Genomic DNA, 26,074 nt, shown 5'->3' on the forward strand with positions numbered 1-26,074 from the left:
CAGTTTTAAAAACCAAAAACCAGAAAGTATTAACTGCAGTTTTAATAATAATAATGAAACATCAAACGAAAGATTACAGTAATAATGCACCCTAAATCTGTTAACAATAGAGGACCATGACATCATTATCGACTAATGATTTTCATTACATCTCTAAAGTGAAAGGCTAGCGAATGAAAGAGCTCTGTAGTACCAAGTTGCTAACATACTACCTGTTTTCTATATGGAAAACTAGGAACTTCATGTGATTCAGGAAATGAAACTAATCCATTTGCTCAAAGATAATATAAGCCAACCAAACTTCTCCTCCCTCATCTTAAAACTCTCACATCAATCCTTAAAACAAATAAGAAGATTCAAAAGCTGACCTTGAGTCCAGGAACATAATCACCACGCTTGTAGTAAGATGGACTCTTCATGGCTCTCCATTCAGCAGTTCCCATTACATCTACACAAATCAATCCAATTCAATCGCACCATTACAAAACCTCCAAAAAAAAAAATGAAAGCAATTCAATCGCACCTGATGCTTCTCCTTCTTAGCATCTATCATCGATACAGAACTAAGACGGGTTTCTCAATTTCTTTCTCGAACGTGAACGACGAAGACGAAGAAGATTCTGATGGTTGAGTATCGGAATCGGGTTGACGAGCGGCGGATGTCGTACACAAGGATCGAGCACGAACGACCAGATTAGAAGAGTTTCTAACCGATTTAAAAGCTCTTCCGATTAACATCACCGCCATTTAATTTCTTCCCTCTCCGGTGACAGAAATGGACTTCTCTCTCACCTTGTAGCTTTTAGTCGGCGAAGATGGTGACCACGAAGCTTTCGCCGTTTTGGAGAGAAAAAAGAAAACGATTTCGAAGAGAGAGAGAAGTAAAAAATTTTCTTTCTTTGCAAAAAATCTCAACCAATCAGCTTAACCCACGTCCTATAAGAACTGAGGTTAAATCAGTTCTTATTGAAGAACAAAAAAATGTTCTAAGTCCACTGTTATAATATTTTCATTTTAAAAATGCCTTAGAACAGCCTCATAGTTGTGCAGATAAAGATGGCCTAAAAAGTTCCCAAATTTTCCCTTGTCTTGTCCAATTCTGATCCAAACCGTTTACTAATTTTACCAATTACATTGCTTAGGTATCGTTTTGTGCTTGCCTGCCTCGTTGTGGTGACTATAGGCCACAAATCGAAAGACTCTTTGTAGTCCGTTGGACATTCTGTGATCCAATCCTTGAGTTAAACTAACTAACTAACTAACTCCTTTGTTTGTTGTTACCCATGAATGAAGCTCTTTCTATTGCTTAAATGTCCCCCACCCTTGTCGAACCTTCTTCTTTAGATGGTAGGTAATGAAACGGCCCATCTCAGGCCCATTTATTAGTTTTTGTTTTGTTTTTGGGTTACGGTGCTCTTCCCTGCACCATAACATTACCCACTCTTAACTCCGTCGTCGTCCCGCCGGTTTCACTGCTATCTCGAACTTGGTCGCCGCCATCTCTCCTCTTTGATATTACGTGGTCCACACCAGTATAAGCCACGTGTGTATGTCGTCAGTTCCACACAGAGCACTCTTTGCTTTCTCTCTCAACATCCATCTTTCTGCTTCCTCTCCAACCTCTTCTCTTCTTCTCCGATCATCTTCTTCTCCTTACTTTACCTTTGCTCGCTCTTTCTGTTTTAACTCCTTCGTCAGATTATCTCCCTCAGATATGCCTAAGAAGCAGGTTTCATTAATGCTTTCCTTAATCTGGGGTTAATATAAACAGTTTGTCAAATTTTATCGATTTCGTTATGACTCCCTCAGAAAAAACTGTACTTTCTGGGTTTTGTTTGCTTCGTCGACAATGTATTAGTTTGTGGTTCAGTAATATGACTTTCTGGGTTTTGATTATCTGGAAACGAGTTTGAATTTTGCATCTTCAAAAAATTGAAACTTTATGTGTCTTCAGTCTTGGGTTGTGAGAGTTTCTCTTGTTGCTTTTGGGTGTATATATAGTACCTGACTATCTTTTCTGTATTGGTTGGCAGCAAAAGAGAGCTAACGCTGAGCAGAAGTGGCAAGTAAAATCGAAGATGGATGCTCCATCTGAATCCAGTGATCCTTCTGTATCCGTTGTTGCAGAAGCAGTAAACAATCAATTTGGTGGGTTGAGTCTTGCGGAAAGCAACACTAATGTTCCAGTCTTACCGAGTCAAAGTACAACAAGCAACAAAACTCTTCAAAATCTAGTGTGGAAGCCTAAGTCACATGGAACACTTAGTGGATATTCTTCGGCAACACAAGTTGGTAAAACGTCAGCTGTCTCACAAACAGCTTCTTCTGGAGATGGTCTTAATCTAAGCAATTTTTGCGGGTCGGAAAATTTTACGGTGGACAAATCGACTTATTGTCATGCTCAGATCAGAGCCACTTTCTATCCTAAATTTGAGAACGAAAAGACTGACCAAGAGGTAAACTTTATAGTGCCCTGCTTGTTGTTTGTAGCACTTATTGTTAGTTTGCTTTATTTACGCTTATCTTGATTTTGGCAGATAAGAACAAGAATGATTGAGATGGTATCTAAAGGATTGGCAACTCTGGAGGTATCAACAACAACACCCAATATTTGAATATCTGTATTGACACTCTCAAGTTTTAACTGTCTACGAACCTGTTTTAACGCACCTTTTACAGGTATCCCAGAAGCATTCAGGCTCTCTCTTTATGTACGCCGGTCACAATGGGGGTGCATATGCAAAGAACAGCTTTGGTAATATGTAAGCTCATTTAATCTAGCTTCTTTTATTCCTTCCTTGATTATTGATGAGCTCTTCACAAAGAATCTTAGACAAAAACCCAATCAATAAACCCCAAACTCAAGCTTTATATTTGGTTTACACTTTTCATTTATTTTCACTTAGAAGATAGATTACTTCTTCATTTTAGTTTCATAGTTAGTCATTCCAACAAAATATCTTATGTTTTCTCTTTCTGGAGTTTGTTGCCTGCTGATGGTATTCCCTATTCATGTTGCGTTTATGGATAGGGAATACCATCAGCAGATGGTGATTGCAAACTGATGTTGTGTAGTTCTTTATGGTGATTGCAAACTGAGTTGGCGACCAAACGGTTTCTCATATGCCAACCCAATATTTCATTTGCAGTTATACTGCAGTAGGTGTTTTTGTCCTTTCACGGGTGTTCAGGGAGGCTTGGGGAACTAAAGCTCTAGAGAAAGAGACAGAGTTCAATGATTTTCTTGAGGTATTTCCATGGACAGAGCTTTAAACAACCCAAATTCTCAATTACTGCCAGAAAAAGTGAGCTCATGATAAGTCATTTTCTCCCAGGAAAATCTCATGTGCATATCTATGGAACTGGTTACAGCTGTTCTTGGAGATCATGGTCAACGCCCACTGGATGATTATGGTAAGTTTTTTTGTTTTGTTTTCGTTATGTTTCTTACTTGTGAAAGTCAGATAAGTCTGCTAAAGATGTTCAGTTAAAAAGAAATGTTGATTTGCATCTTGCAGTAGTAGTGACGGCCGTTACCGAGTTAGGTAATGGTAAGCCCAAGTTCTATTCAACTTCCGAAATAATTGCATTTTGCCGGAAATGGCGTCTACCAACAAATCACATTTGGCTGTTTTCCACAAGGTACCCTAACCACTTCCTGTTCATTTCTGCTATCATCTTTAGTGATCTTTACCGTACTTGCCATTCTTCCTTGGGCCCTTGTTGTTTTAAATAGAGTGCTGGTGAAGAAAGAGTTTGAAATACTTTTAGCTAATTTTCGTTTTAAGAATTTAGTTTTTCTCTAGCTGAGGTTTTGATATCTCGGGACATTTTTTGTTGTACAGCTTGAAAGACACATTTTCCTAAATATACAGTAAGAATGTGTTATAGAATCTGGTTGATACATTTACTGGTCTAAAATCCATCAACCTTTAGAGTTTTTTGGTCCTACTAGGAGAAAATATATGCTGATATGTTTGGATGAACACTGTCCATAGCTTTTTTACTAGACAGCTTATTGTTGAGGAAAATGAAAATTTTAACAGTGGTGGTTGCATGTATTTTGTTAACATTTTATGAAGGAGATCAGTGACCTCTTTTTTCGCCGCGTTTGATGCACTCTGTGAAGAAGGGATAGCAACCTCAGTCTGTAGGGCTCTTGATGAAGTAGCTGATATATCAGTTCCAGGTAATGTTTTTCTTTTTTGGTATTCCCTTTTGCTATTTGGAGAATTCATAGTAGTTTCCAAGGAATTTAACTTGATGAAATTCATTGAACGAATTATTTCTGCGGATGAAAATAAGCAGGCTCAAAGGACCATGTTAAGGTGCAGGGTGAGATATTAGAGGGTCTTGTTGCGCGTATCGTGAGCAGTCAAAGCGCCAGAGATATGGAAAATGTCTTGAGAGATCACCCTCCTCCACCCTGTGATGGAGGTGCACTATCTTATTATTAGTCAGTATTTACTTTTAGTTTTCATGATAATCTACTTTATCAAGTCCGTGTAGATTAAAAAAATTATTTTGCTCGCTTTTAATATTTCAGCTAATCTTGATCTGGGACTCAGTCTAAGAGAGATATGTGCTGCCCATAGATCTAACGAGAAACAGGTTCTAAAAGAAATTTAAATCTGACTAGCTTTTATCAAGTGGAAGTTTTATGCTGCCATTTCTTGATAAAGATTTCTCATTCTAGAGGGTCCTTTTTTTCTTATATATGGTGCTGTAGCAAGTGAGAGCACTTTTGAGAAGTGTTGGGCCAAGCTTTTGCCCCAGTGACTTGGATTGGACTGGAGATGTATCTCATCCAAAAAATGCTGACAAATCTGTTATAACAAAATTCCTGCAATCTCAGCCTGTAGATTATTCAACTAGTAAATTACAGGTAACTTGAGATTATGTCTTTGTTTAGAAATAGAATCGCTGAAATTATTGGATATATATTTATCACTTGCAGAGTTCTTTCATATTTAACCATTTCCATTATCTATGTGCTTTTGAGTTTTGATGAGCAACTGAATTGTTTCTTTTTAACAGGAAATGGTACGCTTGATGAAGGAAAAACGTCTTCCAGCCGCATTCAAGTGTTACCATAATTATCATAGGGCTGACGACGTATCGCCGGACAACCTATTTTATAAATTAGTTGTCCATGTGCATAGGGATTCAGGATTTAGGCGTTACCAAAACGAGATGAGGTTATCCTTAAAGACGTCTCTACTTATGTCTGTTTGATCAAACTAAGAATATATTGATTTCTGTTTACTGAAATAATTACCGTGTTTCAGGCGCATCCCTAGTTTGTGGCCTTTATATCGAGGTAAATGTTTTTGTTTGTTTCTTATTCTTTAGCTTTGCTCTAAATTTTCATTTCTGATTCATTTGCTAGATTTTAATGATTTTGACATCTTTTGGGAAGTTGTCTTTGTGAAAAATAACTTTTTTAGGAAATTAAATTTTCTTGGACGTTTCAGATATGGTTGTTGTGGTACCTTTTGGTCTCGCTACACAAAGAATAATTGGACATATGAAGAAAATTGGAAAAATCTGGTCTATAGGCCAATGCCATCTGTTTTTTTGTTTAACTATATTAGTTAGTGATCTTCTTTTTTCTTTTCAGGTTTCTTTGTTGATATTAATTTGTTCAAGTCAAACAAAGGGAGAGATCTGACGGCTCTGAAAAGTATTGATAATGCGGTCAAAGATGCCAGTGAAAATGATGCTCAGCGAGGAAAGCATGATTTGGCTGATGATGATGCTAACTTAATGATCAAATTGAAGTTTCTCCCATACAAGGTATATCTCTGGAGGTCTCTTCTGGCTCGAGAGATTTGTGATTTTGTTGCAATTTCCTACCTTTTTTATTGCATGATTATCCTGAATTCCTGATGTTGGACATGCGTTCAATTTTCTTACAGTTAAGAACCTTTTTGATCCGTAATGGCCTATCAGTTCTCTTTAAAGAGGGGCCAGCAGCTTACAAAACCTACTACCTCAGGTGAGCTGCTTTCTTTGTATGAATATATACATATAGAGTGATGTGTCAAATGTTGTAGTGATGTTTCTTTGTATTAACTTGCATTGCATTGTAAAACAAAACGGGGAGAATAGTTGTGCCATGCTCATTATGTTTTTTGATTATTTAGGAGCTGACGTGATCAAGCTTTAAATTTTGTTTTTTTTTTTGTAATATTATTGTTGTTTCTGCATCCAGGCAAATGAAAATCTGGGGTACGTCAGATGGAAAGCAGAAAGAACTTTGCAAGATGCTTGATGAATGGTACCAGAATCACACTACTCTACACATGTAGCCTAAGCTTATATAGTTTTGTTAAAACTTATTCCTGAGCAAATGTGTAACCTACTGCCTAGATGCTGCCGTTTGTCTAATATTTTTTTCAGCTTTTTGAATCTGGATTGGCATCTCTTCTTCTCTTCAAACTACAGGGCTGCTTACATAAGAAAAAAGTGTGGGAATGATCAGCTATCTTCATCAACATACTTAAGTGAAGCTGAGCCATTCCTGGAGCAGTACGCGAAACAGAGCCCAAAGAACCAGATGTTGATAGGGGCTGCTGGGAACCTAGTGAGAACTGAGGACTTCTTAGCCATTGTTGACGGTGATCTAGATGAAGAAGGCGATCTTGTGAAGAAAGGAGTGACACCAGCTACTCCTGAGCCAGCTTTGAAGGAAGCTGTCCACAAGGATGAGGGGTTAATTGTATTCTTCCCAGGTACTCCATTTGCATTGTCTATATATCATCTCATGTATTCTGGTTGTTGGTTTTACTTCATCTTTGTGGCAATGTTTTATATTGAACCTACTAATAGAGTAATAGTAGTTTTCATTATCTTTCAATAGATTATAGATGATTGTTTTAGTAATTCAGATATTTGTCAAAGATCAAAACTTTTTCCTTCTCACCAGAATTAAGAGCAACATATTGTTAGAAAGAGAATGGTGGTATATCTTTCTGTATATGTCAATTGATATAACATTTCTGTTAATCTGTTTTCTTGTGATATTTATAATTCTAATGTGTTCTCAGGGATTCCTGGATGTGCTAAATCTGCACTTTGCAAGGAGTTATTGAACTCCCCAGGAGGCTTTGGAGATGATCGGCCAGTGCACACTTTGATGGGTGATCTTGTCAAAGGTATTTTAAAGTGTAGGGTTTTTTTTTTTTGGATGAAAATTGCTCTGGTCTCTCAATTTTAGTATGCCATCTCATGCAATATTTTACATACTGGGCAGGAAAATATTGGCCAAAGGTTGCTGATGAACGTCGTAAAAAACCACAATCAATTATGTTAGCTGACAAAAATGCCCCAAATGAAGATGTCTGGAGACAGGTAATTAATTCTACGCTGAGAATCTGTTACAACCTCACATTGATTAGTATCAGGCTTATAAAATTCTCAGGTAGTGCTATAAGCCGGATACTCATTACTAATCTCTACCCATGGATCCTTTAAGAGTGGCTTTGTAGGAGTAGATTTTTATCAGAATCTTGGCAACTATTGTTACAGTCGTAACAATTGCTTTGCTGCCTAATGGTTATTAAGATTAAAATTTGGTTCCATGAGACCCTCGCTTGGTTTGCTGAAGACAATCTTTTTTCGACTACTTGTAACCTGCCTTTAATACATATATATATATATATATATATGTGTGTGTGGGTGTGTGTGTGTGTGTGTGCATAGCTTGTATTAAGCCGAGTTAGTGGCTGACCTGATATATTTCCACATCTTGTGTTTCTTAACAAGTCTCATTCCATTATTATTCTTGTAATTTCCCTATAGATTGAAGACATGTGTCGGAGAACTAGGGCTTCTGCAGTTCCAATCGTTGCGGATTCTGAAGGTGTGTAATTATGACCCATTCTTTATTGTATTTCATTTACTAATCTTCTTGTGTGCTGTTTAATATTAAGTTCATTCCATAATATTTGACCTTTAATTGATTGGATGACCCTGCAAACGCTTTGAGTATAAAAGGTTGAAAGATCATTTATCTTTTACTGAATTTGTTCCCGTTTTGTTCGTATCTAATCTAAGCTTAATAGTCAATATTCTTGCAGAAGAGTACAGTTAGAAGTTTATACTTTGCTTAAAACACACAAATATATCGTTCTGCTTTGTTTCCGCAATTACTGCCTTGTATCATCCTCTGTATTCGTTGTGATCTTTTGCTTGATATATACTTTTGGCCCTCTTTGACTGCACAGGAACCGATACAAATCCATATTCTCTTGATGCGTTAGCTGTTTTCATGTTCCGTGTACTTCAACGAGTTAACCACCCGGTATGCAGTTGCATCTTATACACAGTTTATCTTCAACTGCATCATCCAACTTTTATAACAACCCTATTCAAATTAACAAACTATCGTTTGATTCATATGCAATGAATATTGTTAGGGAAAGCTCGACAAGGCATCTTCAAATGCAGGCTATGTGCTGTTGATGTTTTATCACCTTTATGAGGGAAAGGTATCATCACATACACCACAACTTTTCTTCAAGTATATTTATGATTTGATCTCACATTTAACTGAACGGTCTTTAACTTCCAGAACCGTAAAGAATTTGAGAGTGAATTGATTGAGCGCTTTGGCTCCCTCGTCAAGATGCCACTGTTGAAATCAGACAGGTATATGGTGACATCAGATGTGACCTAACAAACTCGAACTTGGCACAGCTACCAATTGCAACTTCGTATTTAATTAATTTGTAAACCACTTAATTAATTGACTTTTCTTTGCGCATATACAGGAGTCCTTTACCTGATCCTGTTAAATCAGTTCTTGAGGAGGGCATAGATTTGTTCAATCTCCACAGTCGAAGACATGGGAGGTGGGTAGCCAACACTACCATTTTACATGATTACTTGAAAAGTTGAATAATGGCAAACCGTAACAAATGGAAGGCATTAATAACAATTTAGCAAAACCTAACGAGGAACACATCATGTTAGTTTATCCTGTGATTAGATGTACTTGGATCATGTTACTGGAGAAATCGTACACATGAGTGTGCTCACGGACGCTTTTGTTTCTTGTTCTGAAGTTCTCTATTCATCTCTAACTTTTGTTTGAGTCCTTTTGACCTCTTTTCCTTCTGATTTTTCTTGCTGTAGACTCGAGTCGACGAAAGGAACATATGCAGCAGAGTGGACCAAATGGGAGAAACAACTACGAGATACTTTAGTTGCAAATTCGGAATATCTCAATTCTATTCAGGTAAAAGATACTTTAGTCATTGAGGGTTCATGAAAAGCTACAAATCCATGCTATAGTATTTTAGCTGCGTCGATATTTCTTCAGCACATGATAAATGATTACAAGAAGAAGGGATGCGCATATAATGTCTTTGTTTTATGGTTTTAAACTTTCAGATTCGATTTGAGTCTGCAGCTCACCAAGTGCGGGAAGAGCTCAAAAGAATCGCAAAGGGTGAATACAAACCACCAAGTTCAGAGAAAACAAAACATGGGTCTATTGTTTTCGCTGCCATCAACTTGCCTGCTACTAAAGTTCACAGTCTTCTTGAAAAGGTAACCAACCAAATTCTTAAACTACCATGAAAATGAAAAAAGAAAAAGGATGTTCATATTCAAAAACTAAAAGCTGTAAGTTCACAAACTTAAATATGACTGTTATTCCTGCCCCGATTTGTAACGGTGTGAGCTCACATCATTTTTTTCCTTTTATCTTATGCATCAGAGAACTCAAGGTTATTTATGGGCTTTGTTGTTAATAGATGTTTTTTTTCTAATCAGTTGGCCACAGCAGACCCAACAGTGGGATCTTTTCTAGAGGGAAAGAAAAATAGAATACAGGAAAAGCTTGAACGGTCTCACGTGACGCTTGCCCACAAGAGAAGCCACGGCGTAGCAGCTGTGGCCAGCTATGGCCAGCACTTGAACAGAGAGGTACCTGTAGAGCTCACGGAGCTCATCTACAACGACAAGATGGCTGCTCTAACTGCACATGTCGGATCTGTGGACGAGGAGACCATAGTCTCCAAGAACGAATGGCCACATGTTACGTTGTGGACCGCGGAAGGCGTTACTGCAAGAGAGGCCAACACGTTACCTCAGCTTTACGTAGAAGGAAAGGCGAGTCGCTTGTTGATAGATCCTCCGGTCTCAATCTCGGGTCCTCTGGAGTTTTTCTGAAATAAAGTTTTAACATGGAAGTTGCTATCTCTTGAGGTTGCTCATGGAATGGGACACTTATGGTAGTTATAATAAACAGTTTCCATTGTCATGAGATTTTGAGGTTAGTCTTTGGGACTAGGAAGGCTTTAGGATCACTCCTGACTTATCAAAAAAAAAAAAATTTATTGAGTATTAACAAAGAGGACAATGTTTATATATGGGGAGGACAATGTTAGTTGAGTTTGCATGATCAGTAGCTTGAGTAACCTCAATTAAAAGGTGTGCTAATGATAGTGATTAATGTTTTGAACATACACTAAGGATGTCGTATGGTTTAAGTGGACCATACTCGAATTCAAATTAACTTGAGTATGAAGTTTTGTTACCTTTATTATGAAACACAACCGAGCCGACCCAAGGCCCAAGAGAGAGTCGGCGGAACAGGGGCATAATCGTAATTTACAAAACGATATTTTATGGTTAACCCTAGGTTTCGATGGATTCAACACTATAAAAATAAAGAGTCGTATCCCGTGTCATCATAGCTCGCTCATTCATTGGACCATTCTTTCTTATTCACCCTAGCCGCTGCACACTCCTATCCTTGCTTACATCTTTGAGGTAAGCGTCTTCGATCGAATCTACGATCTGTTTCTTTCTCTTTTGCTTACCTTTGCTGAGACTGTTTTGATCCTTTTCGTTTGCATGTTACCCTCCTGTCTCAGTTTGATTCTTCTTTACCTGTATCTCTTTTATGATTCGATGCTATTTTGTTTGTTAATAGATCGTTTTTGAGTATCTCGTCTTTGATATATAGTTTATCGATTTCTCGATCATCGGATTGATCTGGTTCTGAGATTTTTATATTATTCGATGGATTATTATTTGGATCTGAGTGAACTAGTTCTGCTGTTGTTATTAGGATGTATGTGATTATCGATTTATCTTGTGATTGGGATTTTCAGAAGCAGCTTTACGAATGTATTGTTCCTTGTTGATATCAAGTTGTGGGAGCTCTCGGACTTTTTTTCTGTAGAGCTCCTCGATTATTTTGTATGAATTTAGCTCGCTTAGCTCAGCGGTCAGAGCACCACATCTTTGTTTTGTGGTAGAGATCGGTTCGACTCCGATAGTAGCTTCTTACTATTGATTGTATATGTCTACTGTTTTGATTGACTCCAATAATATGATTGATCTTTCTGCAGATTGTTTTTGACGAGCAGCCATGGGTAAAGAGAAGTTTCACATCAACATTGTGGTCATTGGCCACGTCGATTCTGGTAAATCCACCACTACTGGTCACTTGATCTACAAGTTGGGTGGTATTGACAAGCGTGTCATTGAGAGGTTCGAGAAGGAGGCTGCTGAGATGAACAAGCGTTCCTTCAAGTACGCATGGGTCTTGGACAAACTTAAGGCCGAGAGAGAGCGTGGTATCACCATTGACATTGCCCTGTGGAAGTTCGAGACCACCAAGTACTACTGCACAGTCATTGATGCTCCTGGTCACCGTGATTTCATCAAGAACATGATTACTGGTACCTCCCAGGCTGATTGTGCTGTCCTTATCATTGACTCCACCACTGGAGGTTTTGAGGCTGGTATCTCCAAGGATGGTCAGACCCGTGAGCACGCTCTCCTTGCTTTCACCCTTGGTGTCAAGCAGATGATCTGCTGTTGTAACAAGGTAATCTAATCTTCTTTTATATCCTCTAGTGTGAGATAATTGCTTGTTTCTCTGGTTGTGTTCTGTCTCACTAACTTGGTTTCTTCATGTTGTTTGTAGATGGATGCCACAACCCCCAAGTACTCCAAGGCTAGGTACGATGAAATCATCAAGGAGGTGTCTTCCTACTTGAAGAAGGTTGGGTACAACCCTGACAAAATCCCGTTTGTGCCCATCTCTGGATTCGAGGGTGACAACATGATTGAGAGGTCCACCAACCTTGACTGGTACAAGGGACCAACTCTCCTTGAGGCTCTTGACCAGATCAACGAGCCCAAGAGGCCATCTGACAAGCCCCTTCGTCTCCCACTTCAGGATGTCTACAAGATTGGTGGTATTGGAACGGTGCCAGTGGGACGTGTTGAGACTGGTTTGATCAAGCCCGGTATGGTTGTGACCTTTGCCCCCACAGGGTTGACCACTGAGGTCAAGTCTGTTGAGATGCACCACGAGTCTCTTCTTGAGGCGCTTCCCGGTGACAATGTTGGGTTCAATGTCAAGAATGTTGCTGTGAAGGATCTTAAGAGAGGGTATGTCGCCTCCAACTCCAAGGATGACCCTGCCAAGGGAGCTGCCAACTTCACCTCCCAGGTTATCATCATGAACCACCCTGGTCAGATTGGAAACGGTTACGCCCCAGTCCTCGATTGCCACACCTCTCACATTGCAGTCAAGTTCTCTGAGATTTTGACCAAGATTGACAGGCGTTCTGGCAAGGAGATTGAGAAGGAGCCCAAGTTTTTGAAGAATGGTGATGCCGGTATGGTGAAGATGACTCCTACCAAGCCTATGGTGGTTGAGACTTTCTCCGAGTACCCTCCTTTGGGACGTTTTGCTGTGAGGGACATGAGGCAGACTGTTGCAGTCGGTGTCATCAAGAGTGTTGACAAGAAGGACCCAACTGGAGCCAAGGTTACCAAGGCCGCAGTGAAGAAGGGTGCGAAGTGAACTCCCATAATCAAAATTCTATCCGCAGATGAATCAAAAAATGTTGTTAGTTTGTTTACTTTAGTTTGGTATTTGGCCGCTTGTTTGTGTTACAGCTTCGTCACTTCTCCGTCAGAGCGTTGTTCCCGGAATTGGGTTCTTGATCGGAGGTGGCGGAGCTACTTAGCACCCGAGCTTTTTGTCTTTTGCCTTTAAATTCTGTTTCGAATTTGAACCTTTTTTGGATTATTGTGACATTCCTGCGGATTTATTCTCTTATCTTTGTTGGATTTCTCCATCATCATATATCATCTTTAAACTCATTCTCCCGGTCTTTAAACTATGCATATGAAATTTAGCATTGCAGCATATAAATTGACATTTTTTTTGCCACTCCAAAAAGAGATATTAATGTAATTTGTTTAATAAACAGGTAAACTTCCCATTTAACTTATGTATTCGGTTCTTATATAATGGAATCATTGAAGAAACTTGACACAGTTTTCCTATGGGATTGGTTTCTTGAGATGCACCGACGAGATGTGACTGTGTCATGTGGTACTTTGCTATTTCATTGTATGGTTTGTTTATTTTCTTTACGGCTATGTTTGAATATCTGATCCGACCTGCAAACAGGACTATCCTATCAAATAAAAATCATAAAGGTACTCGAACATTCTGCTACTATACGATGTAAAATGCCACTGACAATAAATTGATAATGTATTAAATCAACCAATTTTGTTACATCAACTGAACGCGAATGATAAAATAAATAAAACAATCTATCACATCAACCAGTTTTGTTTGCTTTATTTTGTGAACGATATGATGGATTCTTCATTAAAATTTAAAGGATTACATATAAGTATATGCAACTCTACCTAATAATTATACACAAATTGAGTAATATAGTGGATTTTTCATTAAAAATTCTACTTTTTTGTTTAATTTCATTAAAATTAATTAGCTTTTATTCCTTCACGTGCTTTAGGCCTAGAAAACAAATCGTTAATAGTTACAAAACAGAAAACTAAATTTCCGGAGAATAGAAACAGAAAGCAAGGTCGAAGTCGGGCGGTTAAGCAGAAACAAAAAATCAGAACTACTAGCTCCAGCGAATACAAAACTCCCAAATTTGTGACTACGCCGCCAAATAGATTCTTTTACTGGAGTATTCAGATACCGTCTCCTAATGGTCACCAACGACAAGTCTAACCCGCCACAAGTTTTTCTAAATAAATGAACTAATTCTCTGACATTGTGCCACCCAATTAATGTCAAATATTCTTCCTAGCAAAACGACATACTCAGATCCAAGCTCTTGTTTTCCGAAACCATGAACCGGAAAGCTTTTCCGAGTTAAAGCAAATTTTAGATATGGTCCAGCGAAAACAAAACACGGTGACTAGAAAGAGGAAGAGGCTCAACAACCTCTCAATCACCAGAACTCCTGTTAGCCATCTAAGATCATGAGAAAGATCTACCGTTGACCATCAAAACACTCATTGAAAAACCCACCAATCTGCAAGCGTCTTCCACAACTTCCAAGATTAAGCCGTGAAAGACTTCAATGCATCTCCAATGGTGTCTTCAAACCAAGAGGTATGAGAACCAAAGCCTTTTGTCTGCTGGAAAAGAGCCACAACAGCAACGCCTACAAAAGAAAATCACACCGCTCTGAAAACAAAGAAGAAAGTTTGAAATATGTTTTTAATTTTGGAAAGAATCTAAACCTAATCAGTGATCGAGTTACCAAATTTAGATATGCAAGATATGACAAATGCCGCAGTTACAATTGCTGATTGACTTCTGCTCTTTATAATAAGGATTATTTTGAACATAAAAATAAATAAAAAAATTTCAAACAACTTCGGATTAGTTAATTCATTAAAGATACGTATGTATCACAATTAATAAATTTGTAAGTTTTTATCCTCAATTTTTTTTTTGTTTCAACATATTGTACATGCTCAATTTCAATAGCTTAACATAAAACTAAATTAGATTGTTACTAGAATTTATTTATTGTTTAAAGTGTAATAATAACAATAAATAAATTCTAGTGGCTTACTTGAATTTTTGTCAACTGGTATATGTGATCGTTTTTAAATAATGCGAAATAAATATGATCACGCGCGGGATTTTTGTGGAAACGTGTTTTTGGTTGAAAACAGTGCTTTTGGTGGGTTATACAGTCCACACAATTTTGGTAAACGCGCTCTTCGCGCAACTGATGCGTGTGGGTTTTATATCCATTCCATAGTCTATTCTGATGCGTGTGGGTGTTCTAATATTAACATATCGTGTGGGCTGTATAATTTAATTTAGACCCAAAAATATTATTTGTATAGAGCCCATTCCATAGCCCATAATCTCAGAATAGATTATTGTGTTATTCAATTTAAGGCGAACGCATACTACATTTACATTTATTATTTTTCTTTGGTATCCTATTCTGAATATTGTATTTATCCATTTTGTGGTTTATATAATATACTTTTCTGCATCTATTTGGTTAATTAAATTATTTTTCTCTTTCAGTTTAGTGAAACTATTATTAAAAACGAATTCAATTAGATAAACTTCTACTGCTTTCATAGCGAAATAGAAAAAGGAAAAATGTAGACTTATCTATATTTACACTGAACTTTTGCATTTGAAGTGAAGTCGTTGAACTTGAAACTCAGTAAAAAGAAACAAACACGATCGTTGACATGAATGGTTCCGTCTTGACTGATTCGTAGATGGAAACTAGCCATACATTGTGGGCGGCACTTCATGAGAAAAAAATCAAGTTTCTTTAGGTGATGACTGTGTAGGCCGGATTCAAGGTTTTGCATACCTTGACTAATAGTGATTAACTGGGTTTGATCATGAATTGACCGGACTTGATCAGATTGGGCTTGTGATCATGGCTTGATCACTGAGATCATATTAGGATTGTTTTGATCATGGCTTTGTCAGCTTGATGATCACTAAGATCAACCCTGAAGTGTTGACTAAACACAATTATAAATTTAGTTTTTCTTTTAAAATAAAATAAGATATAAATCCTCATAAAACAAAACATTCAATCCGTGTACTTCAATTACGATTGGATCACAGCTCAAATGAGCATTCAAATCTCATCCTTGTAGCACTATATACTTTCTCTCCATTCTAAAAATTATGATTTATGTAGTAATGTTTCTTGTCATGTGCTCTGAAAATGTTCATAATCAAAACACAACTTCAAGGCAAAAAAACAAAAAGTTCGGGTGCTAAGTAACATACTCTCCAAAAAAGTTCATAATCAAAACACAACTTCAAGGCAAAAAACAAAAAGCTCGGGTGCTAAGTAGCTCCGCCACCTCCGATCAAGAACCCAGTTCCGGGAACAACGCTCTGATGGATTAGTGACGAAGCTGTAACACAAACAAGCGGCCAAATACCAAACTAAAGTAAACAAACTAACAACATTTTTTAATTCATCTGCGGATAGAGTTTTGATTATGGGAGTTCACTTCGCACCCTTCTTCACTGCGGCCTTGGTAACCTTGGCTCCAGTTGGGTCCTTCTTGTCAACACTCTTGATGACACCGACTGCAACAGTCTGCCTCATGTCCCTCACAGCAAAACGTCCCAAAGGAGGGTACTCGGAGAAAGTCTCAACCACCATAGGCTTGGTAGGAGTCATCTTCACCATACCGGCATCACCATTCTTCAAAAACTTGGGCTCCTTCTCAATCTCCTTGCCAGAACGCCTGTCAATCTTGGTCAAAATCTCAGAGAACTTGACTGCAATGTGAGAGGTGTGGCAATCGAGGACTGGGGCGTAACCGTTTCCAATCTGACCAGGGTGGTTCATGATGATAACCTGGGAGGTGAAGTTGGCAGCTCCCTTGGCAGGGTCATCCTTGGAGTTGGAGGCGACATACCCTCTCTTAAGATCCTTCACAGCAACATTCTTGACATTGAACCCAACATTGTCACCGGGAAGCGCCTCAAGAAGAGACTCGTGGTGCATCTCAACAGACTTGACCTCAGTGGTCAACCCTGTGGGGGCAAAGGTCACAACCATACCGGGCTTGATCAAACCAGTCTCAACACGTCCCACTGGCACCGTTCCAATACCACCAATCTTGTAGACATCCTGAAGTGGGAGACGAAGGGGCTTGTCAGATGGCCTCTTGGGCTCGTTGATCTGGTCAAGAGCCTCAAGGAGAGTTGGTCCCTTGTACCAGTCAAGGTTGGTGGACCTCTCAATCATGTTGTCACCCTCGAATCCAGAGATGGGCACAAACGGGATTTTGTCAGGGTTGTACCCAACCTTCTTCAAGTAGGAAGACACCTCCTTGATGATTTCATCGTACCTAGCCTTGGAGTACTTGGGGGTTGTGGCATCCATCTACAAACAACATGAAGAAACCAAGTTAGTGAGACAGAACACAACCAGAGAAACAAGCAATTATCTCACACTAGAGGATATAAAAGAAGATTAGATTACCTTGTTACAACAGCAGATCATCTGCTTGACACCAAGGGTGAAAGCAAGGAGAGCGTGCTCACGGGTCTGACCATCCTTGGAGATACCAGCCTCAAAACCTCCAGTGGTCGAGTCAATGATAAGGACAGCACAATCAGCCTGGGAGGTACCAGTAATCATGTTCTTGATGAAATCACGGTGACCAGGAGCATCAATGACTGTGCAGTAGTACTTGGTGGTCTCGAACTTCCACAGGGCAATGTCAATGGTGATACCACGCTCTCTCTCGGCCTTAAGTTTGTCCAAGACCCATGCGTACTTGAAGGAACGCTTGTTCATCTCAGCAGCCTCCTTCTCGAACCTCTCAATGACACGCTTGTCAATACCACCCAACTTGTAAATCAAGTGACCAGTAGTGGTGGATTTACCAGAATCGACGTGGCCAATGACCACAATGTTGATGTGAAACTTTTCTTTACCCATGGCTGCTCGTCAAAAAGAATCTGCGGAAAGATCAATCATATTATTGAGTCAATCAATAAAGGACATATATTATCAATAAACATATTTAATGAAGCAAAATCATCTTTATCATAAAAATTGTTGTAAAAAGCTGCTATCGGAGTCGAACCGATTTCTACCACAAAAGTTGTGGTGCTCTAACCACTGAGCTAAGCGAGCTAAAACCAGCAATTCAAGGAGTTTTTTAGCAAAGAATCCGAGAGTTTCCACGACTTGATATCAAGAAGATGGAAACAAAGGATTTGTTATGCTTCTCCAGGATTACCAAATCACAATATAAATCAACTAATTAAAGCACCACAAACAAATTTTCAAAACAAGATGATCAAAAACTTAGATTACAATCGATTGCACTATTAAACGTAGAATCCACCAATCGATAAAAGCTCTAAACCCTAGATCAGGTATTCAAACGATCGAACAACAACGAAGCATATAGATACACCTAAGAATCAAACCGAGAGAGGAGAGTAACATAGATAAGGGATCGAAACAGTTTCAGCAAAGATCAGCACAAGCGGAGAAGAAAATAACACAGATCGATGATGCGTACGAAAACGCTTACCTCAAAGATGTCGCCAAAAAAGTATATAGAGAGAGGCTAGGGTGAAGAAAGAACAAAGTAATGAATAAACAAAAGATGGGGGATACGAGTTTATTTATAGTGCTGAATAGAAAAAAAAATAAAAAAAATTAGGGTTTAACATAATATTATCTGCAAATTACTATTATACCCCCTGTCTCGCCGACTATTTCCTTTTTATTCTTGGGCCTTGCTTGTCGGCCTAGTTAAAGTTAATTTGAATTTGACTAAACGTTATCAAATTTACAAATCAAAATAAAATCTTTATTTTGAGTAAATTTCACAAAACAAAAATCACTGACAAATTGGTGAAACATCAAACGCTTGTTTCGTCAGATTGAAAACTATGAGAACTGAGAGAAACGTAGATTATACATACAACAGTCATAAGAAGATTATAGAATCGATGAAAGCATGGGGAAAGGATTGTTCCAAAAACGGTCCTTGTCCATGCCTTCAAACTGCATATCCTTGAATGGCTTCTACTAATGCCGTTTCCTCTCTCTTTTATGAACCAATTGTTTTATCTGTTTACTGGTCTAGACAGACTGCTGCTGGTTATTTTAAATATTCAGATGTCTATATATCCAATCTCTGAGCAGAAGAGTAATAGTGTGACTCCAGCTCTTTAAGACTGGCAGATGCATCATCGGCTATTCTAGCCAACAGTCGAATTGTATTCTCGGCCTCTTGATCAAACTCTGCAATTCTTTGTTCTACATGATCGTTTAGTGATGCAAATCCAGAAAATATAGCGGTTTGCTTCAGTTCCGATACTAGTTTCAAAATAGAATCAGCTGCTTGAACCTGCCACCATTGTGTTGAGAGTAACTCAGTTAACAACACAGAAATATAAGCTAGCAATATAAACCACCAAGTTGAAACAACTTATTAAACAAAACAGTATTTGAGGGACTCATTAGTGAATGTTCCTCCATGAGATGAAACACTGATACATATATGCCTAAAAGAGATCACATAAGGTAACAAAGTAAACTTTTTGAACAAAGTAAACATATACTATGGAGAATCATGAGTGAATGTTTCAGTGAAACAAAAAGAGTACAAAGATGTGAACTTTTGAACCCAACATAAGGCGCTACTACCAAAACAAGCCATTCGAAACACGTAACAGAGAGATTCAAAACAGTTGGCTACTTGTGAGTTTCAAAACCTTTTAGATTTGCTATAAAGAAATCATTTTTTTTCGAATAGGATGGATTAAAGTAGTCAATTGTTACCATTCTAGAAGCTCGCATCTCCATCATGAATGATTCCTGCGAGTTCTTCATCGGCGGATCACTCACCTACCCCAAAAAAAAAACCCAAACCAAAAGATGTGGTCTCACCTCAGTAAACAGTAAATCTCAAAGCGAGAGATCTATTCACTCCCAAGAGATTACCCGAAAGAAACCAACTTATATACCCACCCTTGCGACATTGACGATTTGCGTGAAGTTATCCACAACAGATGTGATGTCAGATTCTACTCTCTGTAACAAGGCCTTTTGCTTCTGTAATGCCGCGGCCGCAGCAGCTGCCGTTGGTCCACTTCCTCCACCGGATCCGGCTATTCCGCCACCAGAACCACCGCCTTTATTCATCATCGACGCCGGTCTTTGCAGATAAACACAGAATGTTTAAGAAGATGGCTATGGAGGAGGACTCTTTTACCCCAAAAAACCAAAAAAAAAACAGACATGAAATAAGTATATTGGGCCTAAACTATTGGGCTTATATAGTTACTTAAGTAAGAAAAAGCATCCTTTGACCTCTCTCTCTCTCTCTCTTCTGCTCTGTTCGTGTTCGGTATTGGTATTGCACAAGGTAAGCGATTCGATTTCATACAAACACATCTAAGATTCATCTCCCTACTTAATTTTTTATGTGATCCCGTTCAATGAATCTCGCTTCAGTTCATTCGTTTTAGTTTTAGAGTACTTCTGAGCTTCTTTGGAATATCATCGGATCCAATTACTGAATTCGGTTTTTTTATTTTTGTTCTGGGAGACATCGCTTTTGCTAGTAATTGATTAATAAAGCCTTAAGGTTTTGAAAGGTTCAGTCTTTGGGTTTGCAACAACAAAAAATCTGGTTAAAGATAGGTTGTTTCTTATTCTTTTTTTGTGTGTGTGGCTATATAGGTGTTTCTTTATGCTCCCTTTTTAGTGCCATTGTGCATTGATCCTTTTGTAATTTTGTTGTTTCAACGCTTCCAAGTCCACTTTTATTTACACTTTATATCTGTTCAGGACTAAATTTTTATCTCATTGAGAATCGGTTTTTAAATTCTGCTGCTGTTATCAATCAGGTGCAAAATCATATTATTCTTTATGTCTATTGGGGGGTGGTTTTGTTTCGTATATCATATGATGATTTCTGATTGCATATTCCTTTATATTCGACCAGATGGGTAAGATTGCTGATTATTAGTAAGTGCAGTTTTGAGGCTTTTGAATTATCATCATGTTTCCTACAAGTTTTTGGCACTTTTTGTTGCTTACTCTTGTTTTTTCTTTCTCCTTACATATAAGTTTCTCAAATCAGATGTTACCCTAGTTTTCTAGAAATCTTTGCCATTTATTCATGAATGAATTATCCATCAAGTATGTATAGTTGACCTTATGTTTCGAAATAGTGTGGTTAATAAATGCAATTATTTTGCAGTTTCGAAATTGGAAGAGAAGTTCCGGAACTGGTGAACTAGTAAAATTGGTTTGCTACGATGACGCTTGGTGTTCGGCTTGTTGCTCCCTTGATTATACTTCTTCTTTTTATTCCGATTGACTTTATTAAAGCAGAAGTCATTACACTAACCCCAGAAACTTTTTCTGACAAGGTTTGGATCTGAATCCCTTCTCTTGCTATATCCCAAGTTTATTTTCATTTGCGTGAACTCACTGGAATCATGTTAGGTTTAGAATATGTGTTCTGTGCTCCTTTGATGATCAGATAGTGAGAACAGGTTAGCGGCATCTGTATTTTGCTCACAAGGGTTATTTCTGATCTATCTCAGTTGAGACTCCCGTTTCAGCTCTGTTTAGTTTTGTTTGAATGACTAGCTCGCTTTGACTGGTCTAGTAGCTACCAGGGATTCAAATCTTTTAAGATATGTTTCTATTTTTACGTTCTCTATATGGAGCATTCTCATAGATGCAAATTCCTTATCTATGTTAACATTATGGTTTTGGATTTTAAAAGTTAAATCAATTTGTAAAGCTAGTCCTGTCAAATAACATATATCAACTTCAGATGGTTGCATCTCTTGGCGTAGCATGTACAGTCATAGTTGAGACACAGAACGGGATGTTAACTCTCTCCATGTTTATTGGTTCAGGTGAAGGAGAAAGATACTGCATGGTTTGTAAAATTCTGTGTTCCTTGGTGTAAGCACTGGTTAGTGTTCTTGTTTCGTGAGAATTATACGTAATTAATTTGGCTTGTTTATCACTTTGCTGATGAAAATGTTTCTGAATGACAGCAAGAAATTGGGGAATTTGTGGGAAGAATTGGGAAAAGCAATGGAAGGAGACGCTGAGATTGAGATTGGTGAAGTAGATTGTGGTATTAGCAGATCTGTTTGCACCAAAGTTGAGATTCACTCATATCCAACATTTAAGCTATTTTACAATGGAGAGGAAGTTACAAAATACCAAGGTAAACTTGCTTCTACATGCGTTCCGTGGTTGTGCACACACAAGCACATGAATATTTTGACCTTTTGTAATCCTATAGTGAGTGATAATATATGCTGATCTTTCTTTTTCTATACATGCATTTATAAACTCAGGTAAAAGAGATGTTGAATCGCTCAGGGCGTTTGTTGTAGAGGAAACGGAAAAGGCAGCAGAAAAAGCACAGCTTGAAGACAAGGAACTGTGAATCTGTGAATCTGTGATACAACTAGTCGGTGATTATTAGAAGAACCTGACACATTCCCTTCAGTTTTCAGTTTGCTTATGCTGTTGTGACTTCTACTGTTAGTTAGATAGGCATGGCTTCAAAATTCGGTATCCAGTGATCCAGTCCAGCACAATGGAGGAACTTATCGTTGGTTTTTCAAACCACACTGTTTTGCTAAAATTTTCAGTTTCCAACTTTCCATTTTAATTACAGTCAAGACAAACAAAGACACGCGTACATAGTGGAGATTCTTTACAAGCTTGTGTTGTATGTTTGTTCGTTTTAACAGCAGCTGCAGACAAAGGTTCTTACGAAATTTCATATTCAGTGGAATGTAAGAACAGTGTATGTTGTCCACCAACTGATTTTTCTAGTGGTTAAAAGAAAGCATCCTCAATATTTACTTATTACAAGAATAAGATGGCTACCCAAAGAAGACTAATCTCGCTACTTCCGTCTAACAATGACAAAATGAGATGGCGTTTCCTAACATTGCACCTCCACTGTCACAAGCAAATCCAGGTTCTTTAATCGTCAATTTCTGAATCAACAACTTGGAGGATGTTAAGGGCTGAAGAACCAAGACTCATCCCGCGAACAACACCTCCGTATCCCACCTTGATTCTGTGGCATATCAGTAACATAGAGTCCCATAGCGCTGTTCTTCCCTGTTCCATTTCCAAACAAGTTCATCACAAACCAAAAGAGACCCATTTCACACTTTTAAATATGTGGCTGTTCCTTACAAGCTATAAAAAAATACACTTATATTCATCATTACCTGAAGAGTAAACTGCACTTTCTTATCCCAGTACAAGGCAAACGTTGGGGGGCTTTGCTTGTCAACAGCAAGAACACATGCACCAGGATGGAGCGTCGAAGGTACACCCGACACCACTGCGATGTATTTCTCTGGGAATCTCTCTTTTGGGGGAAGAGCCCCTATGAATAACGGGTTCTTGCTCGCCTGAGTCCCGGTATAAGAGCTGGGGTCCAGATGTAACATCCATTTTGGATGTTCCAAGAAGGCACAGAACAAGTACAGAAGCAGATGAGAATCGGTTGGAGGCTCCAGGCTCCATTTCTTGTTTCTCTCACGTGTATCTGCCCTTCCATTGTATTCATAGTTCTTTACACAAGTTCCTTCCGCGAGCTCTGCCAAAAGCCAAGAGTTATATAAGAGTCACGATAATTTTACTAAAATTTGAAATGGAATTTCTTTTGAATGTTTGATACCCCGGATTCTTTGCACTGTGTAATCTGCTGGAATGCTGCTGCGCGGAAGTAGGCCCTTGACCCACTCTCCTTTCATTAAGCCCTGAAGCCTCTGATGTTCAGTTATAGCATCAACGCATTCCTGCATGACGGGGATTAGTGCTGCTTGCTGTTGCTGTTGTTGTTGCTGGAATTGCTGGTTCTCTGTACGCAGCTTTTCTGCAGATGCCAGAAGAAAGAATTAGCAACCATATGTAGACCCAAGCATTTTGCAACAACACATAAAATGACATGATATCATTATTTCTCTCAGATCTCCAATCAATTTCAGCATTTCTGAATTCAGTAATTTTATTGAGAAACATCAAATCTTAAGTTGAATATTCTTTTCAAAAGAACAGAACAGTACTTCAACTTAACAAGGACAAACTTGCGGACCACATCACTCTAGAAGCTGTAGGAAAGTTACTTACGCATGGAAGCATCGATAGCCTGTACAAGGTTAGCACGTAACTGATGAAGAATAGCATCTTCATCAAGAGAGTAAGATGGCTGCCATCCCTTTGTTCGATCAACTGGTAAAGCTGTCGTAGCTGTTCCATTTGTTGGCAAATCACTTCCAACTTGACTTACTGTGACATTAAGACCTAGCTTTGATGCTGTTTGCATTACCTGCACAAATGACAAAAGTTACAGCAACATAAAGAAACATGAAATTCTCCTTCTGCATCTGATTCGAATGTGGTCATCAACTCACTCATCAGCAGACCAATGTTTATTTAGAAAAGAATTGAATATACAAACCTGTATATGACTGGTTTCAACCTTGTTGAGCAGAGGTTTGAGCAAAACTGAGTAACACCATTGCCTTAGTCGGTCACGCCAGTCTTCTATCTGAGGGTAGACACCTAGGTGCCCAAAACCTTCGATAGCCGCTTCTAAGGACATTGGGTTGGGGAAATCACCCTCTCCTTTCTTTGGGGGAGTCGTAAATTTCTGAGCCCCAGGAGACATCCTGACAGGTCTTAGTGGTGTACTCCTAGTAGTCCCAGAGGCACCAGTTGAACCACCAACTGTACTTGGACTAGCCATGGCAAAACTCCCAACTGTTGGTGGGGGAGTCAGCATCTTCCCAGCGGACTCAGTGATTTTCATATCTATTTCTGCCAAAAGCTGCTCAAGCTGATCCTCTGTAGCTATTTCTTTTGCAGAACTCCGTCTACCAGACCAAGGACTAGGAACAGCTTTATCCTGACCAGACGAAGCACGGTTAGAAGAAACTGGTGAGCTAGAAGGGACGAGATACAAAGACGGTGAACCCATTTGCTTGGAGGGAGTGCTAAATGGACTCATCTGGTTCCCACCACCAGAAGACTTATGCGCTGACCCAGTCAGAGTTTGATGATGTATTGGTACAAGCGGCTCCAATGACTCTGAAGGTTTCACTGCGGGACGACTCTTTGGAAATTCTGATACACTCTGGTCAGCTTTTTTCTTTATCCCAAGAAGTTCAAGCTGACGATTAGATAGAGAAAAGTGATCTTTGGTTTCTTTAGAGGAAGATTTAGTTTCTGCTCGAGCAGCAAACTTTGCTCTGTGCAGAGATATGCCTTTGGACAAAGCCAACACCGCTCCAATACAAAACAAAGTCACCAGCCCCTGCCAGGCCTTCACAGTGACATCTGCAACATAAGGTAGATACATTAAGAAACTAAACACATAAGAAAAAAGAAAAGGAAATCTGTCAAGAGAAAATGCAACTCACAAGCTGCCTCTTGGGATAATTTTCCAAATGTTAAAGCATTGGTCAACCATTTCTCCCTGCAGCAACAATGTTATAAACAAGCAAACTCTTAGTCAACAACAATGATGCCTAATAAGAACTTACCACTAGCGAGTTTCATCATCTTGTACCCAGATATAAGAGCAACACACAAATCTTAAATCATAGAGAAAGCAAACAAGAAGGAACTACACTAAGGACTCAAGTCAGGAAAATCTCTCTAACCAGCAGATAATAATATTCCAAAACCCTAGACAAAAAAACTCGATGCAACTAAGAGGCAATGCTTTACTCCATCCAGTACGAAGCTGAAGCTATAGCTGGTACGTACCCGGCCACGAAGGAGGAGATTAGAGAGAAAGCGGAAGCGGTGGAGAGCAAGAACATGAAGAAAAGGACGGATTTCGAGGGACGGAGGCTATTGGCGGTAGAAGCGGCGGCGAGAGCAGGGTTCCGGTACACAGAGAACTTGGATGGCTTCGGAGAAGGGGAAGAACCCTGAGTGTTCCTCCTCGCATCAGAATCCATAATGGCAAGAAACGATTTCTCGAACAAACCGAAGAGAGGAGGGAATCGGGTTTGAGGGATCGTCCGTCCGGCTTAGAGCTGCTCTCTCAGTGGCTGGAAAATACCCCCAAATTCTTATTTGAATTATTATTATTCTCAGAACAAATTTGTTTTTAACTAACCTTTTACATAAAACAATTATAATCGTCAATTAAAAACAGGATTAAATCTTCAAAAAATAAAATGTGAAAAAAAAAGTTGAAAATATGCTAATATTAC

The 26,074-nt window shown here is 38.8% G+C and overlaps 6 protein-coding genes across 10 annotated transcripts; 3 read left to right on the plus strand and 3 right to left on the minus strand.

Moving 5' to 3' along the window:
- Positions 1-1,366: 1,366 nt before the first annotated feature.
- Positions 1,367-10,270, plus strand: LOC104766024 (tRNA ligase 1). Of its 4 annotated transcripts, none has more exons than XM_010489834.2 (27): positions 1,367-1,729; positions 2,034-2,456; positions 2,538-2,588; positions 2,680-2,762; positions 3,150-3,249; positions 3,336-3,414; positions 3,519-3,642; positions 4,083-4,189; positions 4,309-4,437; positions 4,547-4,611; positions 4,730-4,885; positions 5,038-5,198; positions 5,289-5,320; positions 5,621-5,796; positions 5,919-5,998; positions 6,215-6,280; positions 6,448-6,734; positions 7,050-7,157; positions 7,256-7,353; positions 7,804-7,864; positions 8,229-8,305; positions 8,421-8,492; positions 8,576-8,652; positions 8,775-8,855; positions 9,139-9,241; positions 9,397-9,555; positions 9,781-10,270. In XM_010489834.2, exons 1-27 carry the CDS (start codon positions 1,550-1,552, stop codon positions 10,177-10,179), a joined length of 3,534 nt encoding a protein of 1,177 aa, XP_010488136.2. In that variant the 5' UTR covers positions 1,367-1,549; the 3' UTR covers positions 10,180-10,270. The 4 variants fall into 4 exon arrangements, with proteins under 4 accessions (XP_010488136.2, XP_010488152.2, XP_087364260.1 ...); XM_010489850.2 differs by having other exon boundaries at positions 1,413-1,729; positions 2,680-2,755; XM_087508134.1 differs by having other exon boundaries at positions 1,425-1,729; positions 4,091-4,189.
- Positions 10,271-10,523: 253 nt separating this feature from the next.
- On the plus strand, positions 10,524-13,137 carry LOC104766042 (elongation factor 1-alpha 1). The gene is made up of 3 exons (XM_010489862.2): positions 10,524-10,782; positions 11,367-11,848; positions 11,948-13,137. Exons 2-3 carry the CDS (start codon positions 11,387-11,389, stop codon positions 12,833-12,835), a joined length of 1,350 nt encoding a protein of 449 aa, XP_010488164.1. The 5' UTR covers positions 10,524-10,782; positions 11,367-11,386; the 3' UTR covers positions 12,836-13,137.
- A 2,889-nt stretch (positions 13,138-16,026) lies between these two features.
- LOC104766053 (elongation factor 1-alpha 1) lies at positions 16,027-18,477 on the minus strand. The gene is made up of 3 exons (XM_010489871.3): positions 18,370-18,477; positions 17,304-17,785; positions 16,027-17,204 (listed from the first exon to the last, which is right to left on the minus strand). Exons 2-3 carry the CDS (start codon positions 17,763-17,765, stop codon positions 16,317-16,319), a joined length of 1,350 nt encoding a protein of 449 aa, XP_010488173.1. The 5' UTR covers positions 17,766-17,785; positions 18,370-18,477; the 3' UTR covers positions 16,027-16,316.
- A 152-nt stretch (positions 18,478-18,629) lies between these two features.
- On the minus strand, positions 18,630-20,064 carry LOC104766062 (mediator of RNA polymerase II transcription subunit 22a). The gene is made up of 3 exons (XM_010489883.2): positions 19,818-20,064; positions 19,629-19,694; positions 18,630-19,194 (listed from the first exon to the last, which is right to left on the minus strand). The coding sequence occupies exons 1-3, from the start codon at positions 19,992-19,994 to the stop codon at positions 18,967-18,969; spliced, it is 471 nt and encodes a 156-aa protein (XP_010488185.1). The 5' UTR covers positions 19,995-20,064; the 3' UTR covers positions 18,630-18,966.
- On the plus strand, positions 19,829-22,697 carry LOC104766073 (protein disulfide-isomerase 5-1). 2 transcript variants are annotated; one of them, XM_087508139.1, is made up of 5 exons: positions 19,829-20,214; positions 21,055-21,226; positions 21,725-21,783; positions 21,869-22,044; positions 22,178-22,697. In XM_087508139.1, the coding sequence occupies exons 2-5, from the start codon at positions 21,113-21,115 to the stop codon at positions 22,267-22,269; spliced, it is 441 nt and encodes a 146-aa protein (XP_087364265.1). In that variant the 5' UTR covers positions 19,829-20,214; positions 21,055-21,112; the 3' UTR covers positions 22,270-22,697. The 2 variants fall into 2 exon arrangements, with proteins under 2 accessions (XP_087364265.1, XP_087364266.1); XM_087508140.1 differs by lacking the exon at positions 19,829-20,214 and adding an exon at positions 20,217-20,698.
- On the minus strand, positions 22,584-26,067 carry LOC104766090 (uncharacterized). Its single transcript, XM_010489908.3, has 7 exons — positions 25,620-26,067; positions 25,271-25,326; positions 24,310-25,187; positions 23,979-24,177; positions 23,527-23,724; positions 23,072-23,445; positions 22,584-22,958 (listed from the first exon to the last, which is right to left on the minus strand). Exons 1-7 carry the CDS (start codon positions 25,814-25,816, stop codon positions 22,818-22,820), a joined length of 2,043 nt encoding a protein of 680 aa, XP_010488210.2. The 5' UTR covers positions 25,817-26,067; the 3' UTR covers positions 22,584-22,817.
- Positions 26,068-26,074: the final 7 nt, after the last annotated feature.

This window comes from Camelina sativa, chromosome 3, assembly GCF_030686135.1.
Source record: "Camelina sativa cultivar CO46 ecotype springtype chromosome 3, ASM3068613v1".
Lineage (NCBI taxonomy): Eukaryota > Viridiplantae > Streptophyta > Magnoliopsida > Brassicales > Brassicaceae > Camelina > Camelina sativa.